Source organism: Rhinolophus sinicus, linkage group LG07 (genome assembly GCF_036562045.2).
Source record: "Rhinolophus sinicus isolate RSC01 linkage group LG07, ASM3656204v1, whole genome shotgun sequence".
Taxonomy (NCBI): Eukaryota; Metazoa; Chordata; class Mammalia; order Chiroptera; family Rhinolophidae; genus Rhinolophus; species Rhinolophus sinicus.
This window is the reverse complement of record NC_133757.1, coordinates 25,035,532-25,052,093: the sequence shown is the minus strand read 5'-3', so window position 1 is coordinate 25,052,093 and position 16,562 is coordinate 25,035,532. Positions and strand designations below refer to the sequence as shown.

The following is a 16,562-nucleotide window of genomic DNA, read 5'->3' as shown; positions in this document are numbered from 1 at the left end:
TAAGAATTCTTCTGTAAGTGGCAGTCCAAATTTGGAAACCACAGCTGTTTTTAGCAATCGAGTCATTGCATTTCAGGTGCCAAAAATATCACCTGTCATATTCTCCAGGGTTCAAAGGAGGAGGAGAGAGGAAAGAAAACAAGGAACAAGTTGAGGATAAAAGTAGCATGAAGCTTCTCCAGTTACATAAATTATTATTAATAATAACTACAATAACTGAAACAACAGTAATAATAGCAATAAGAACTAGCATTCAATAGCAATTAATTCAATAGAAAACAGGGCCTCCCATCACCTTCCTAAACTTCCTAAGAGTGAAGGAAGATAGTATTCTTAGCATCCTCATTTCATATATAAAGAAACAAAATCAGAGAAATTAAGTACTATCCCAAGGTCACACGACTAAGCCTGAACTCCAACCCAAGCCACCAGACTTCAGACCCTGTATCCTTTCTCTTATTCAAATAGCCTCACCACTGATTTATCTAACTGATCCCAAATGAGTCCATTTTGGTGGGAAATCTGTCCTTTTTCCATCACTGTGGGGCTAAAGGGGACAAGTGCCATTAGGATTTCTCTGAATTTCCCAAAGTAGAGAAAAAACAAAGATTTCATTTCTAGCTTTTGAATGAAGGTTCCAAGTATATACATATTAAAATCTTACTTGGCTCATCTCCAAACTAGTTTTGGGTATTCACGAGAAAGAATTTCGGCCACTTGGCCCCAGTCTGTGCCTTTGACTCTCATTCCCCACACCTCCTTTCCACTCACAGGGGTCTTCAGAACAGCCAAAGCAGCTTTTCAACTGGAAAAGTTTGGTGACCCTTCTCTGTTGTCCCAGCCCTCGTCTCCACAGGACAGCCCAGTACCTAGCACATCCGGGGCTGTGGTGAGAGAACCTCATCCTGGAGGCCCTAAGAACTGCGCCCAGGCTGCTGCAGCCCATGGAGGGTCTATCCCATGAATCAAATCTCAGGGAATCTGTGATCCAGCAACACCTCCAGCAGATACCCATTTCAGGCAATATCTGGCAGGAGCTTTGTGTAAGAGAGTTGGAAAAAGAAAACTAGTCATGGAAATGACTGAAGGGCTACTAAATGAAACAGAGAGGATGGAACTTTGGCAGACAGTATTTTCCAAAAATAACTGCAAAACTAGTTCTGCTCCCATACACTCTTCCAGAATCTTGTCACTCCCTCATCAAGAAGAGTTTATTTCCTTTCCCCTCAAATCTCCATCGGTCTTGGTGATTGTTTTGAAGAACAGACTGTGACTTCTGAGGGTAGGTCAGAAAAGGTGCTACAGTTCCCACCCCGCTCTCTCTTGGGCATCTGACTTTAGAACCCTAGGGGTAAGCCTAGGCTACGTGAAGCGTTCATACGGAGGTATTCCAGTTATCAGTCCCACACAGGTGCTAGTCGACAGGTGACGTCAACTAACTGCCAGATGCATGAGTCAACAAGCCTTCTGATGATCTAGTCGCCAGCCTTTGAGTTGTCCCAGCCTTTGAGTCTTCCAGTGGAAACTCCAGACATCCTGGAGCAAAGATAAGCCATCCCCGCAGTTCCCTATGGGAATACCTGACCCACAGAGTCCATGGGCATAATAAATGGTTGTTTTAAGCCACTGACCTTTGGGATACTTTATTGCACAGCAAGATATAACCAGAGCAGTTCCTGAGGCCTGAGGGGACTGCTGGGCGTGTTCTATGTGCAACAGCCAGACAAGGGCTTCAGGCCCTCCTGCTAATTCTCGCCGTACCCTACCGGATGCCTTCTGCATGTAGGTTATTTCTCTTAGAGGCTCCCCTGTTCCTCCCTGCAGTCACACTTTGCCCTCCCAGCCACATCCATCAGACATGTTTTTAAGTGTCTGAATCTGTTGTGCACAGTGAGCCCTTGTCCTTAAGTTCCTTTGGCCCTGCCTGCACCAATCAGGAGGTAAGCTTAGCTGACTTATTTCAGTGTTGGAACATTCTGTGATTGTTAAGGGAGTATGCCGTGGTGGAGGGCGATGGCTGGGTAGTGGGAGGAAGAGGAGAACCTCATTTCCAACACCTTTGTCTTAGTTCTGACTTAGAGGTTTTTGCTCTACTTAAATACTTACATGAGCACAGTTAGAACCTTCAATCTCAGCGCCATGAGACCACTCAATCATTTTACTTCCAACAACAACTCTTTGATCAGGTCACTAGACTTATTTCCAGAAAAGTCAAAAATATAGGGACTTGTCTATCTTGTACAGTGTTGTATACAAATACGTGGAATAATGTGGGAACAGTAAGCACTCAGGAGAGAGAGAGAGAGAGAGAGAGAGAGAGAGAGAGAGAGAGAGAGAGAGAGAGAGAGAGAGGAAGTTCCTCACTCCTTTTAGAGAGCAGTACCTAATATCAGATTAGCATAATGTGCTTAGAAAACTGTAGAGTTCAATAGGTTGACATTCTACTGCATTAGGTAATGTTTTTCATCCTGCTCAAAGTAAGTATTAGACCTTAAAAGTATGAGTCCCTCCAGGATAGAGACCATGTCTTGCTCATTCCATTTTGTATCCCAGCACCTGGCACTTCGCCAGGTACTTGCTAAGTACTCAGCAAATATTAAATATTTAAAGGTTAAAAACCAAATGAATGTCAAACAGACCCTGGCAGAGATATTTCAAGTCATATAGCTCTCCTAGGCTTTGCCTCGTAGAAGGCAGTGAGTGACAGACCAGGGTGCGGGCAAAGGCACCTAGTCCCCAGAGGGCTCAGACATGGAGGCAAAAGTCCACAAGTCCTGAGGCTTCCCAGCCGCCAAAACGCTTTGAAAACCAGGGGACTCCAAGGAATGTCTGTAGTCTGAGTGTGACATTGGTGTGAATGCAAAAAAAGGGACAGACTTCCACTACAGCGATCAAAAGAGCTTTTCTATGAATGCTCCAAACAGGACTTTATTTCATAGCTAATTTTATATAAGCATTTGTCCATTAACTTATTTATTTATCTCATATTAATGGGAGCCTATCTGTTGCTACTTTTATGTAAGTTTTCTGCAAATAACTACTAAAAATAGAGATGTCTAACACCCATTCCAAATATACTAAATCAGAACATAAGAAGTGAGATTGGAAACTTTATGAAGAAGCTCTGGTGATTTTGATTGTACTCAAGTTTGAGAACTGTTGACCAAAGATGTCTTGCTAATAAGACCTCCATACAATTAATTGCTTAATATATTAGTTTTCTCCTGATCTATACAAAAGTAAGACGTTACTTGGCTGATTCAAAGACATATAGAAGTAGTGTAAATATGGCTCAGAATTGCCAGTGCCCCAGACAGGAATTTCACTGAATGAATGTAATCATTCTTCTTAAACTAACCCAATATAAACCCCTGCAAAAAGAAAATAACACAGCAAACTTATCCTTAAGAAGCTCACAATTTAGAAGCAACTGATTACAAAATATTTGTTATTAAAACAGAGCTTTTAAACCTGGATATGGCACATTCAAACCCTTCTCAATGTGAAAAACAACAAGCACTCAGCTGTGAGAGGGAGCTCTCGACCATGCGAGTCTGGACTGGACTATTTTTCTACCCTGGTTCCCACAGTGCTGACAACCAGCTGGGACCTGGTGACCTTTTTCTTGCCTTACCCCCAAACTGACTCCTCTTCTTCCCAGGAGACTTTTACTCACTTTCTGAATTTTCCTAATCTGGTCAGAGAGTGTGTCTAACAGGCGAGTTTTCAGGAAGTCCATCACCTTGACCACTCGGCCATCAATGTAGCAACTGGAATAAAAATAAAATAACAATCAGATAAAATCTTGAGCAGGAGACTCCACAGACTTCTCTAGCCAGAGGCCTCTGTGGCTTAAGGAAACAACCCAGGGTGCACTTGGGCTCTTATATCCTAAAGAGTTTGACCCTGGGTAGTTTTCGAATAAATAATATACTTTTTATTTTTTTCATTTCCTCCTCCATTTGTGGGCTAATATTGTAATTTTTTTCTCAACCTTTGTCACTTGAAACTACATTGCTTGCTCTACAGGAATTGACAGGAATCCATAAACCAAATTGGGTAATGGGGAAAAGCTTATTATTTCTCCCCCTAGGGAAAGTAATTTAACACCCATCCCATGCAATCCCTACCCATACCTTAAAGTAATAAAGGTATGTGAGAGGTTTGGAAGAATACTCAAATATTTTGATAGGTTTCCACACCTTTAAACAAGAAAACAAACCCCAACCACAAAAATAAGATTTAGTGCAGTGAATGGGTCTCAAAATTTTCATCTCCAGCTCACGTCTCTGGGCAAAATGTCTTGTAGTCAACCTTCTCCTACAACCCCCAAAGTGAATGAATGGGTGAGTGAATGAATGAACAAATAAATGAGTCAGACAGAGTAAAGTCCAGGAGCCCTCTCCGAAAACAGTAACAAATTTGGCAGTCATTGGTGTGGTGGTGGGTTTTGTTAGGCAGCTTAAGCGAATCAGCACATTATGCTGATACTATGCTGTGAACATTTGACCAAAACATGTCCATCCACCTTTGTGGGGACCCTCTTTGTGAACCTCTTTGGGAATCCTTACTTTGAAGACTAAGCTGAGACAGGCCGAGGGTTAGGCGGCCTTCACTGTCTCAAACCTTCCCACTCCCATCTTTGCAAAATTCCAAATTAAATCAATTTAATTGAAATCAATGCTTATAGCTCGTGGGTGCCTTTTCCAGCCCACTCAGGTCCTCTTGATTTATGGCTAATGATAGCTTATTTCATTTTTAATAACACCAACCTATCAGTATGTATTATAGGATTATGTACAAATTTTTTTTAACGTTAAACTCCCAGACCAGTATGTGATGCACTAGTACACTGGTTTCTATATTTTTGGGTTTTTTAAATTGTGAGGCAGGTGGGAGATGAGCGCCACCCATTCAGACTTCCCCTCGGTCTCCCTCACCCCCTCAGAAATTTCCACAGAATCCAACATTCGTATGTGGGAAATAGTATGGAGTTTGGAGCCAGAGACACCTGACTTCGAATTCCAAATCAGGTATTTACTACCTTTGAGATGTTGCGCAAGATACTTGGCTTCTATTGGCCTCCATTTTTATTCTGAAGAGAGAGGTGACGTACTACTTCTCAGGATTAAAAGTTGAAGCCCACAAATCTGAAGTGCCTGGCACGCAGTAGGCGCTCCGCAACTCAGTTCCTTTTTTTTTCCCCCCTAATTTCTCTAATTTTCAGCTCACAAAGATGGGATCATAAACAATAGGGGACTCGTTCCTTAAATTAGTGTGAGTATTCAATTCTAAAAGTGGAATTGTTGTATCAAAGGGTCCCTGCTTTTGAAAACTTATGTGGTTCCTCATAGCAGGGAATAAACCAAAACGATGACATGACCTTTCCCCTTGTTGCTGGTACAGATGCGAGACTCAGATCCAATCAACGTTTATTATGTGCAACACACCATGCTGGGCGCGTCCATGTCCTTTATCACAACCTCCTCCGATTGGTAGTTCACTATTAGCACCTCTGATTTTTTTTAACAACTTGACTAGAAAGCACACTATGCGAAAGCAAGGCATATGAAAACATAGTCGTAAAATAAAAAATAATTCATGCGATGCTAATCTGACACGGACTGAAGGACGTGGATACTTGGTACTACATTACATGATAACTAGGCATATGATAAAAATGCCCTGTAATTAGCGTTTTTCATCACATGTATTTAATCACATGTATTATAGTTTTCTCTTTTCCTTTTGTTAGTGCCCAGGAACTATTTTAAACATCAGAACTGATAAGTTTTGCTGGTCACACATATAGTTTAATGCTCATGGAGATGAAAATGCCAGCTGTACTTCTGCAATAGGAAGGCTTCCCTGTGAACACCTTCCCTATCCCACACAAGCCATGGCCCAGGGTTGAGCGGCCCTTCACTCTTCCCCGCCTTCCTTTAGTCCTTTTTCTCAAGTACACAGAACTTGATTTAATCCCTGCCTTGCCATATATTACTTATAAGATATTGGGGTTCTCCTTCTTTAAAATTGATTTAAAAGAAACTATAGTGTTTTCACAGGGTTACTGTTCCAATCAAGAAAAATGCTAGACACAGAACCTGGCACATGAAAGGTGTTCAATAACCAAATCTACCTTCCAGGTCACTTCAGGGCCCAAGGTGGCAGCAACCTAGACTGAACAGCCATGGGATGGGGTGAGCAGCGGCGCATCTGCCTGGAGGAGGAGAGTGTGTTCATCCACTGTGGGATTTGGAATGAGGGCAGAGCGGAGCAGCAAGAACAGACGCTGGATTCCCAGGAGGTGGGAGGCAGAGGGACGGATGGAGGGAATGTGATTATGGTGCAAAAATGGGGAGCTTCAAAAGACATTAACAGTCACGTGCTGTCACACATGTAAGCTTGCTGTAACATCCCTGAGAAGTGACTATCTAGGCCAGGGAAGCCACTTTCATACACTACTAGTGCTGTCCCACTGTACCACAGGTCAAATCCATGAAAGGCTCTTTTAACACGGGCCTAACATTTGTTCCCTCTTACTGTCACTCAATGGCTGCTTTCTTAGACCCAGAAACCGTCCAGTTCCTCCTTCATGTGACACGTAGAGGAGGAATTCCAGTAAGAACTTTGGCTTAAGCTCTTTAGAGCCTACTCTTGGCCCCACTTTTAACATAACAAGCTGGATTCAATCATTTTCAGTTGGTGTCAGCATATTCCTGTGGGCTGTGAATTACACTGGAGAGGGTAGAGCTCCAGGCAGGAAACCAAGGTGACAAGGTTATCTTATCTCGATAGTGCAGGCGAGAAGAGATCTGGGTCTAAGTAAGGGAGGTCATGGAAAGAAGTAAAAAGTGAGAGCCTGTGAAGGAAGCACTAATAAAATAAAGCTTCTGTAGAGTGTAAGAAAGAGGAAGGGAGTCAGTTATGACCACAAGCTTATGAGAAAGAATGTCTTGAAGAACATTGGTGCCAAGGATGTGTAGGCCAGTCGGACTAGGTTCTAGGTTTATCAAGGAAATGAATGATGCTGTTTGAAATATCAAGTATGCAGAAAACATCAGAGGTTGAAGGTATGAAGAGGTGGTACAGATTAAAACTGAGCCAGGAAATGTTGACCTGGGTGTCTTCTTCAGTTTATAAGGAATGAACTCTCCAAAAAGAATAAGAGAAGTTAACAGAGATGTCAGACACCCTCTAAAATGCTTCTCAAATATGGCCCCGTACATTGTCTCAAATATGGCCCCGAGCACGGTCTTAGAGTCTCTTCCTTTCTCAGCCGGACCATCACAATCTTTTTAATAAACTCAGTCTGAGTCAAATTCCCATTTGGATGTCCAAGGAATCTCTATATTATACTGAGAAGTTTCAGCAATTTTCATGTGCAAACTCACACCCACATTCATATTGTACTATGGAAACATGAACTTTGTTGCCCTAGAATTTAGTGTCACTTTTAAGAAAGGGATAATTTAACCATAGATATGAGTCTGATAAATATCCAAACCCTTTTCTTGGGAAACCCTTGAACAGTTAGCTTGCTGCACTTACCCTTCAGAAGTGTGAGGTTTCTAAGGAAACATTAAGTGTCCATTATTTATGGTTCTTTAAAAATTCCTGCCTATTACAGAGCTATGGTTCTCTGACAGTCGCTGCCTGTGGTAAAGGGCCCAGTGTATCATTTAGATTTGCACATGAAGGAGGTGAGTAGCCTGTGTAACCGTTTGGAAAGAATTAGTTGTTAAAAATGATGACGATGGCCCTGTCTCACTAAGACTAGGTAAAAGGAAGTCGGGCTGGATTCCAACGGACTGTCCAGTGACCTGGGGGCAACTCTGCTTTTCTCTGTCTTTCTCACTAGGATGATAAATATGAATCTGAGCTACCAACCAGTCTCTCCACAAAAGTTAATTAGTTTAGTAATGGCTACAAAGGTGTCAGAAGACCAAATAAAGCAGATGGATTGATGGAAGGAAAGAAAGAAGAGAGGAAGGAAATTCATCAATTAGAGGTGCTTTGGTATCTTCCACATAAACCCTGGCATAATGACTGGTTCTACCAACACTAAGACTGATGGATTATTTTAGGTAAATCATAGCCGCCTCCTAGCTCTACTGAAATTTCAGCCTCTCTTAGGATCACACCACCAGTGGCTGAGCTGTTCAACTGAAAGCTGAAACCAAGAGACGGTGTGCAGAAATTGCCTTTCTGGGCACTATTACAAATACAGTGAGGGTGAGACCTTTCTGCGTGGACTCGATACTATACTCCTGCTGCTGGCCTGTAATTGGTAAGTCATAGCAAGCACACACCTGGGGATGGCAGAGTATACGAAGTAAATGGAACCACGTACCAATTTATTCACCAACTCGCTTGCCCTCCTTAGTTTTAAATTTTATTTCCAGTTTAATACCTTTCATCTTATTTAAAGTTTTGCTCTTTATTTGTTTATTATAAAAGAAATAAGGCTCATCCTGGAGTCATTAGAAAATGCACATCAACAAAATTAAAGCATGAAAATGAAAAATCGCTGATAAGCCCAAAGCCTAGAGAGACCCATTGCTAACCTTTTGCTGTTTACCCTTTCAGAGCTTTGCACAGTAAATACACATAACATTTCCCATAATTAGTTATTTTAGACACTTATTCCAGATCCTGTTCTACTAGCATCTAAACTGCAAACTGTCCCAGCTAACACTCCGAGGCCCATGTCACAGGGATACCGACAGAAACATTAGAGACTCCCGGGGTCAAATCCTCCTACTTTTACTTCAATTCCATTCTGCCCACTTAGGGATCCTCTGCCAGGGGCAGGTCTCATCTCCTGTCCGCCTCTGCCAGCTTAATCCCATCACCCCTCCCCCTCCTCCAGACCCTTAGATTCCATCTTCAGTCTTGTTCTACAATTAGCCACTTATGCCCATTAGCCTCTTAAAACATTTAATGAGGAGAGTTTGTTGGCTCCAGGGGCAGCTGGTTTTGTTTACCTGGCTCTTTACTTTAAAAGGAAAAACCTTTGCCCCTTATTATCTGACCCCTTCTTTTATTTCAGGTAATTGCATTAGTGCTGGCTTCCCAATGCTCAGGAATTTCCGGGCCTATTTTGCTGCCTGCTGCTCTTGGGGAGGAGGGGCAGTCTGCTCGGAATTCTAACACCCAGCCTGCTGACTGGGCAGGTAATTCCATAAAACGGGGGCCTTCCCCACTGAAGGGGGGAAATCTTGGATAATCATTAGAACAACCCTGTTGACCTATAAAATCTATTCTGACACCTCGAAGCCAAACACTGGAGAGGCTGACCTGAGGCTCTCCAAAGGTTTGTGAATTGTATGTGCCCCTCCTCCAAAGGTCCCCACTCTGGGTTCCTGCTGAGCACATTCGCACCGGCCTTTAGGTTTTCTTTCTAAGGCTACATTATGCTTGCTCTTCTTTGTAATGAATGAATCAACCTTCCTGTCTTGTGTTTACAACTTCTTTGGGCATGCAAAGCTTGGATGAAATGAATACTGTTACCAAACAACAACAACAAATCCTACAGAATGTAGGTGTTTCTTTGGGTTTCTTAGAAACCCATACAGGAGTCACCCAGCTAACTAAAGCGTTGTTGTTCAGGAATTTCAAAGAGTTGGCACTTTGAAAAAATTGTTTTCGTTGAAAAATGGTACAAGTAAAGGTCAGGGTTGTGGGCAATCCCACAGAAACATAATGGGCGCTCAAGAAAGACATTGAATGAAAGCAGGACTGCCTGTATAATCTAACCCACAATGAGCCAAAAGGGTGGCCCTGAGGCTCAAGTGCTACCCTCAGGGCCCCGTTTTCTTGATTTCTCTCTTAATGGCCCAGGCCATTCTCCCCCACGAACCCTGTCTGTGCAGAGACACTGTGTCTTGGCAGAGGCTCAGACAGCTGGCCCTTTCTTTGTCCTAGCAGTGCTGAGGAGAGCGCTACAGGAAGCAGGGAAGGAGAGTGGGGGGAAAGCCATCTACAGCTCTGCCCATCGGAGGGTCTCTGAGGAGGGCACCTCCGGGAATTGTCAGAGTCATAGCAGATGATGGCACCCAAAGTGTGGGCAGGAGTGGATCCACATGTTTTGGGGCTGAAACTTAATGTGTGGGATGCTCTTTAAGAAAAAGAAATCAAAAGTACAAAACATATATAGTCATTAATGTTGTAAAGACTATGTATGGTGTCAGATGGGTATTAGACTTATTGGGGTGATCTCTTCATAAATTATATAAATGCCTAACCACTGGGCTGTACACCTGAAACAAATATAAAATAATACTGAATGCCAACTATAATTAATTATATATATATATATATATATATATATATATATATATATATGTATACGTATACGTATATGTATATGTATGTGTGTGTATATATATATATATATATATATATATATAAAATCATGGGATGTAAAGTACAACATAGGGAATATAGTCAATTGTAATAGCATGGTACAGTGTCAGATGGATATTAGACTTGTTAGGGTTATCACTTTGTGAGGGTTGTAAATGTTTAATCTTTATGTTATTTTGGACACCTGAAATTAATTTTTTAAAAAGTACAAAACACAAAATTAGGTACAAAAGTAAATACTTATTGAGAATGACAAAATAAATCACAACAAACTCCCAGAAACTCAGAGAATCAAGTCCCTTTTTTTCTGAGAGTTCTTCAAGAAATTTACCAGAAATGCTGGCACAGCAATGCTTCCTGAGGGCAACCTGCCCCTACTCCTTTACCACCTAGCTGAGGGACCCAAGTTCCGAAATGAGGCAGATATCTGAAAAAATAAAAATCTGCCTCTCTGAGGAATCTCAAGTGATACTTCCTGGTTCCATTATGCTCCTCAGAGAAGGGCAAAAATAAAAGCATATAAAGTCATGCTTTGCATAGTGACAGACATTGTGACACATATATGACAATGGTCCCATAAGATGATAATGGAGCTGAAAAATTCCTATCCCCTAGTGACATTGTCGCCAGTTGTTATGTCACAGCACAATACATTACTCATGTGTCTGTGGTGATGCTGGTACAAACAAACCTATTGCACTGCCAGTCTTTTAAAACTACATACAATTATATACAGTATATAATAATAATAGTAACAACAATAATAAACAACTGTTACTGGTTTATGTATTTACTATACTATACTACACTTTTTATGTTATTTTAGAGTGTACTCTTTCTGTTTTCTAGTTATAAAAAACAGTTTGCTGTAAAACAGTATGTAACATTATACCATGTTACACTGGCAGCAGCCTCACACAGCTCATGTTTACTGAGTCTCTTGATTGCATCATTTTCTCTTGTGCTTGATTTAATCTCATAATTTGTGCAGTAACATGCTGTACAGGCTGTAGCTTAGGAGCCATAGGTTACACCATATGGCCTAGGTGTGTGGCAGGCTAGACCATCAAATTTCGTGTAAGTACAAGCTATGATGTTCGCACAATGATGAAATCGCCTAATGATGCATTTCTCAGAATGTGTCCCTGTCATTAAGTGGCGCATGACTGTACTTCTCATCCGTGTCCTCTACAGGTAAAGTTTGCTTCCCCCTGCCCCGCCCCCAGCTTCTTTCAAGGTTTTCTCTTTTTCTTTGGTTTTCTGCAGCTTGAATGTGTTATTTTTAGGGGTAGTTTTCTTGGTATTTACCCTACTTGGTATCTATGAACTTCCTGTATCTATAGTTTTGTGTCTGCCATTAATTTTGGAAAGTTTTCAGCCATGATTACTTCAATACTTGAATTACTTCAAGCCATTATTACTTCATTGTTCTCTTCTATTCTTTCTTCTCCCTCACATATTCCGATTATGTGTATGTTGTACACTTTGAAACTGTCCCACAGTTCTTGGATGTTCTATTCTGTTTTTTTCTTTTTTCTTTTTCATTCTTCATTTCAGTTTCAAAAATTTCTACTGACCTATCTTCAAGCTCACTAATTCCTTAGGTTTTTCCTGAGTCTACTGATGAGTCCCTCAAAGGCATTCTTCATTTGTTACAGTGTTTTTGGTTTCTAGTATTTGCTTTTGATCTTGTCGCATTTCCATCTCTCTGCTTACATTATTCATTTATTCTCATTTTCCATTAGAGCCCTTCACATATTAATCATAGTTATTTTTAAATCACTGTCTAATAATGCCAACATATGTGTCATACTTGAGTCTAATTCCGATGCTTGTTTTGTTTGTTCAGATTATGTTTTCCTTGCCTTTTGGTACACCTTGAAATTTTTTTTGTTGAAAGCTAACATGCTGAATTGGGAAACTGAGATAAATAGACATCCAGTGTGAGGATTTGGGCTAGGTGTTGAGCTATGTTTTGTGTTTGCTGTAGTTGTAGGTACCAGAGGCTTCAAATTCCTTTAATGTCCTTGTTTGGTTGTCATCTCTTGACGTTAGGCTGCCTTAATTATTCATCCTCAGGGAGGCTGTGTCTTGCAGTTCTTTCAGCTGTAATTCAGTTATTATAGTAGCGCACTGCTGGTGTGGTAGTTGGGTAGAAAAGAAGGAATGTGTTCCCTGACTTTATGATTCAATCTCAGTTTTTAGTAGGTCTCTATCTCTGGGCTATAAACATCACAATTTCTTTCCTGTGGTATATCTTTTTCCCTTTAAGTGAGACAGGAAGGCTAGAGGGATTAAAGTGAGAAGAATGCCTTTCCCCAAATGGGATAAGGCTCTGGTATGACTTTTCTCTTGGAGAGTTGACCTTGGTTATAGAGAATGCTCTGGTTATGTTTCACGCTTACCTTTCCCTGGCCAGAGCTACGAGGGGATTTTTCTTCAAAAAAGTGTGGGGCAGGGGTCTAAGACTGAAGCCTCCAGGATTTTCTTTTTCTCAAGCTTTTCTAAACTAAGTCTCTAGCCTTTTATCAAAAGTACCATGTAAGTATTCCTACCAGTTTATGGCTTCAGTATTTTCTGTTTCAAGGAAGCAAAATTGGGTGGTGACTCTGGATTCACCTGTCTTTCCAGATTTCAGGGTGTTAGTTTGCCCTGCAATCTTAATTCTCTGCTGGGTCCAAGAAAAGTTCTTCATTTTCAAACTGTTTAGCTTTTTCTTGTTGAATGAATGAGAGTAACACCTTCCAAACTATTTACATATTGGGGCTACAACCAGAAGTCCACTTAAGCATTCTTACTGTGTATGCCTGCATTAATCTTTTGGTAGTAGTTGCATTAAGGGTCTTGTTGAGAAATAGCCTTATCTCCACTTTGCATTGTCAATTAGTGCATTAATGTGATCAATTAGTCATGTCTGCTGTGGTAATGAGAGTAAGAAATAAAGGCACATGTGTGACGTGTTTGCCATTTTTGAGCAAGATGATTTCTAAGGCCCTTTTCAGATCTAAGGCTCAAAGTCTCCTCTTGACCCATAGTCAGATGACACCATTGGGTGTCCCCTCCACACATGAGAATTGTATATTTTAGTTGGCATTAGTGAAATCGCATTTTCATATGACGTTGTCCAACCGATGCACACAAGAATATACCCAACATGTAAGGAAAACAAAACAAAATTACTTGCCCCAAGGTCTCATGTAAATTTCCTGTTTCAGCTTGATTTTTCACACTCTCATTTATATATAAGATTGAGAAACACTGCTGGTTTGCACTGTCTAAGTTTCTATGCCATGCCTTTTCCTTAATGTGCATTTTGTATCCATGTCTTTGAAAGCATAGGATAGGCAAAAAGTGTCTATATTGTGTGTGTGTGTGTGTGTGTGTGTAAAACAGCATCTATATCATCATATAATAGACTTTTTATTAAGACCCACCAGAAAAATTTACCTCAAGGCTTAGTATCACAAAAATGATATTTTTCATGAAAAATTAGTTTTGTTTCTGACTTATGTATACTAGATTTTATTTACCACTTTGACTTGTCTACTTGAAAGTATAGAATCAAATTTGTAGCCCATCTCTAACAAGAGAAGAAAACCAGCTTATCCATGTTTTAGAGTGCTAATCTTTCTTATTGCTTTCTTGTTCTTCTAACTCTATTTTTCATTTACTCTTTCTTCCTCATTTATTTTTATCTTTTTGCTATTGGACAGAAAAATGGCCAGAGGGAAAGTTGAGAGAAACTGTGGGGAAAAAAGGCATTCAATAATTCACAAACTATATATGTAGCCCTCTATATACACAAAGCAGAGCAGAGCAGAGCAGAGCCCTTTAGTCTTATTTCCTGCTTTATTTTCTTTTCTCCAAAATGCGTCTTTTATCAAACATTTGGGAAGACTTCAGGAGGTAGTATTATCTTGTCAAGTTTAAAAACATTCTTTCCTTTGTCAGATCAAATGTTGTATTTGATACAATATAGTTTGAGGTTCAATCATGAATCTATTAACCTTTAACTTGTAAATGGATTTTCCCTTCTAAAACTTTTTAGACATTTTTATGTTTTCCTTGGGCTAGAACTGGCCCTTCTAAGTGGCACCAAAAGTTGGTAAAGTATTGAATTAATATAATCAGAGTTACCTCAAATTTCCAGAATATATTTCCCCCCAAATCACAGAATACTTCACACGTAAAGTTAAAGGATCTTTCTAAATGAAAACAGGACAGTTTTTATTTCTTTTTTCACAATGAAGAAGATAGTTCAGGGCTTCACTGCAGGACATTCAGTCGGGACATGTGTGTGCGCGCGCGTGCGCGTATTGTGTGTGTTGGGGGTGAAGTGAAGACATAGAGGCATCCTGGGGAAGACTGATAGGCCTGCACAGAACAGTAAAGGCCTATAGCCTTGTCCAGGGGTCTGCAAACTTTTTCCGCAAAGATACAGATAGCAAGTAATTTAGGGCTTGGGGGCTATATGGTCTCTGTTGCAACTTCTTAACTCTGCTATTGTAATGCAAAAACATTCATGGACAATTCACAAATTGATAAGCATAGCTGTGTTCCAATAAAACTTTATTTATGGACACTGAAATTTGAATTTCGTAGGATTTTTCAAGTCACAAAGTTCTTTGGACTTTTTTCAACCATTTGCAAATGCAAATAACATTTTGTAAGGTTCTCTGGGCATATAAAAACGCTTGATAGGCTGGATTTGGCCTGCAGGCCATAGGTTGCTAGTCCTTGCCATCCTAAACAATTGAAACTCTTTGCAGCTGGAAAAATACGAGTTATCCTCTTGAGTTAAGCATTATCTGTTGTATTTCCCACAGTTGATACTCAGCCATCACTGGTAGGGTTAACATACATGTACCTACCTATCTGTCATGGTTTCACACTTGAGCATGTAAATCAACATCTTAGTTTGTTAAATGCGTATTCCCTGGCCCTGGGTGGAGTCATTTTTATTCAGCATCACAGGAGATAGGATTTGTGAGTAGATCCAAAGGTTGAGAATCATTGGATCACTGTAAATGGTTAGATCCTTTGCTTTATATAAAACAAGCAAAAACCCACCAGGTCCCTAGTGACAAACAGCAAGTCCTCAAAGTAAAGTCAACCAGAAAAGCAAGTGCAGAAAGTACACGTGGTCTTTCAACACAGGTTTCCAACAGCTATAGAAACCTCCAGAGCACTCCATTTCCCCTCTTCCTGGTCTAAAGAGCTCCTTTCTCTGTGAACTCTTCTAATCTACTGTGCCTGCAATGATTTATAATAATATAAGTCATGAATCCAGAAACAATCCAGGGCCATATTACCCACTCTAATCTAAACTGACTTCATAAAAATGGAATTTGGACTTAAGTAAACACACATGACGGACTGGGTATGAGGAATCGCCCCTCCGATCTTAAACATATAGAAGTGCTGCACTAATAAAATAAAGAATATTGGCTAAACTTGAAGGGAAATCTCCAAATAGTAGAAATAAATAGGGATTCAAAATCAGAGTGGTATCAAGACAACCTGGATCAAGCATAGGCCTCAAGGGTGGGAACTGGGGGCTACAACTTCCATCATAAATCTCAGAGGGCCGCTCCATACATGAAACAGGGCATTTGGTAAAGCGTCTGTTCATGTCTTTTGTCCTTGTTAAGATAAAATTCCCTGTCTTTTCTTATTGTCTAGCAGTATATTTTATCCATTCTGGACGCAAACGTTTTGTTGTACACGAGGTCGGATAGTTAAGTTCGTGAACTCATCCTAGAAAAAGTGCTACATACTTCATTGCTGAATATCACTACAGTCACCTTCGAAGTACTCCCCTTGGGAAGCTATGCACTGATGCCAGTGCCTAGTCCACCCTTCAAAGCAATTTTGGAACTCTTTCTCTAGAATGGCATTCAGAGCTGTCGTTGCATTACCCTTGATGTCCTGAATGTCATCAAAATGTCTTCGTTTCACTATTTCCTTTATCTTCGGATAAAGAAAGAAGTCACTGGGGGCCAGATCAGGTGAGTAGGGAGGGTGTTCCAATACAGTTATTTGTTTACTGGCTAAAAACTCCCTCACAGACAGTGCTGTGTGAGCTGGTGCATTGTCGTGATGCAAGAGCCATGACTTGTTGGCAAAAAGTTCAGGCCGTCTCACTTTTTCACGCAGCCTTTTCAGCACTTCCAAATAGTAAAATTGGTTCACTG

At 40.6% G+C, this 16,562-nt stretch overlaps 1 protein-coding gene across 1 annotated transcript in view; it reads right to left on the bottom strand.

Annotated features, from left to right (window-relative positions):
* HPSE2 (heparanase 2 (inactive)) overlaps positions 1 to 16,562 on the bottom strand; it is a 530,253-nt gene that overhangs the window by 142,289 nt on the left and 371,402 nt on the right. Inside the window, exon 7 of the mRNA XM_074339233.1 lies at positions 3,677 to 3,770. Coding sequence (XP_074195334.1) covers positions 3,677 to 3,770 — 94 coding nt within the window. The remainder of the gene's footprint in view (positions 1 to 3,676; positions 3,771 to 16,562) is intronic.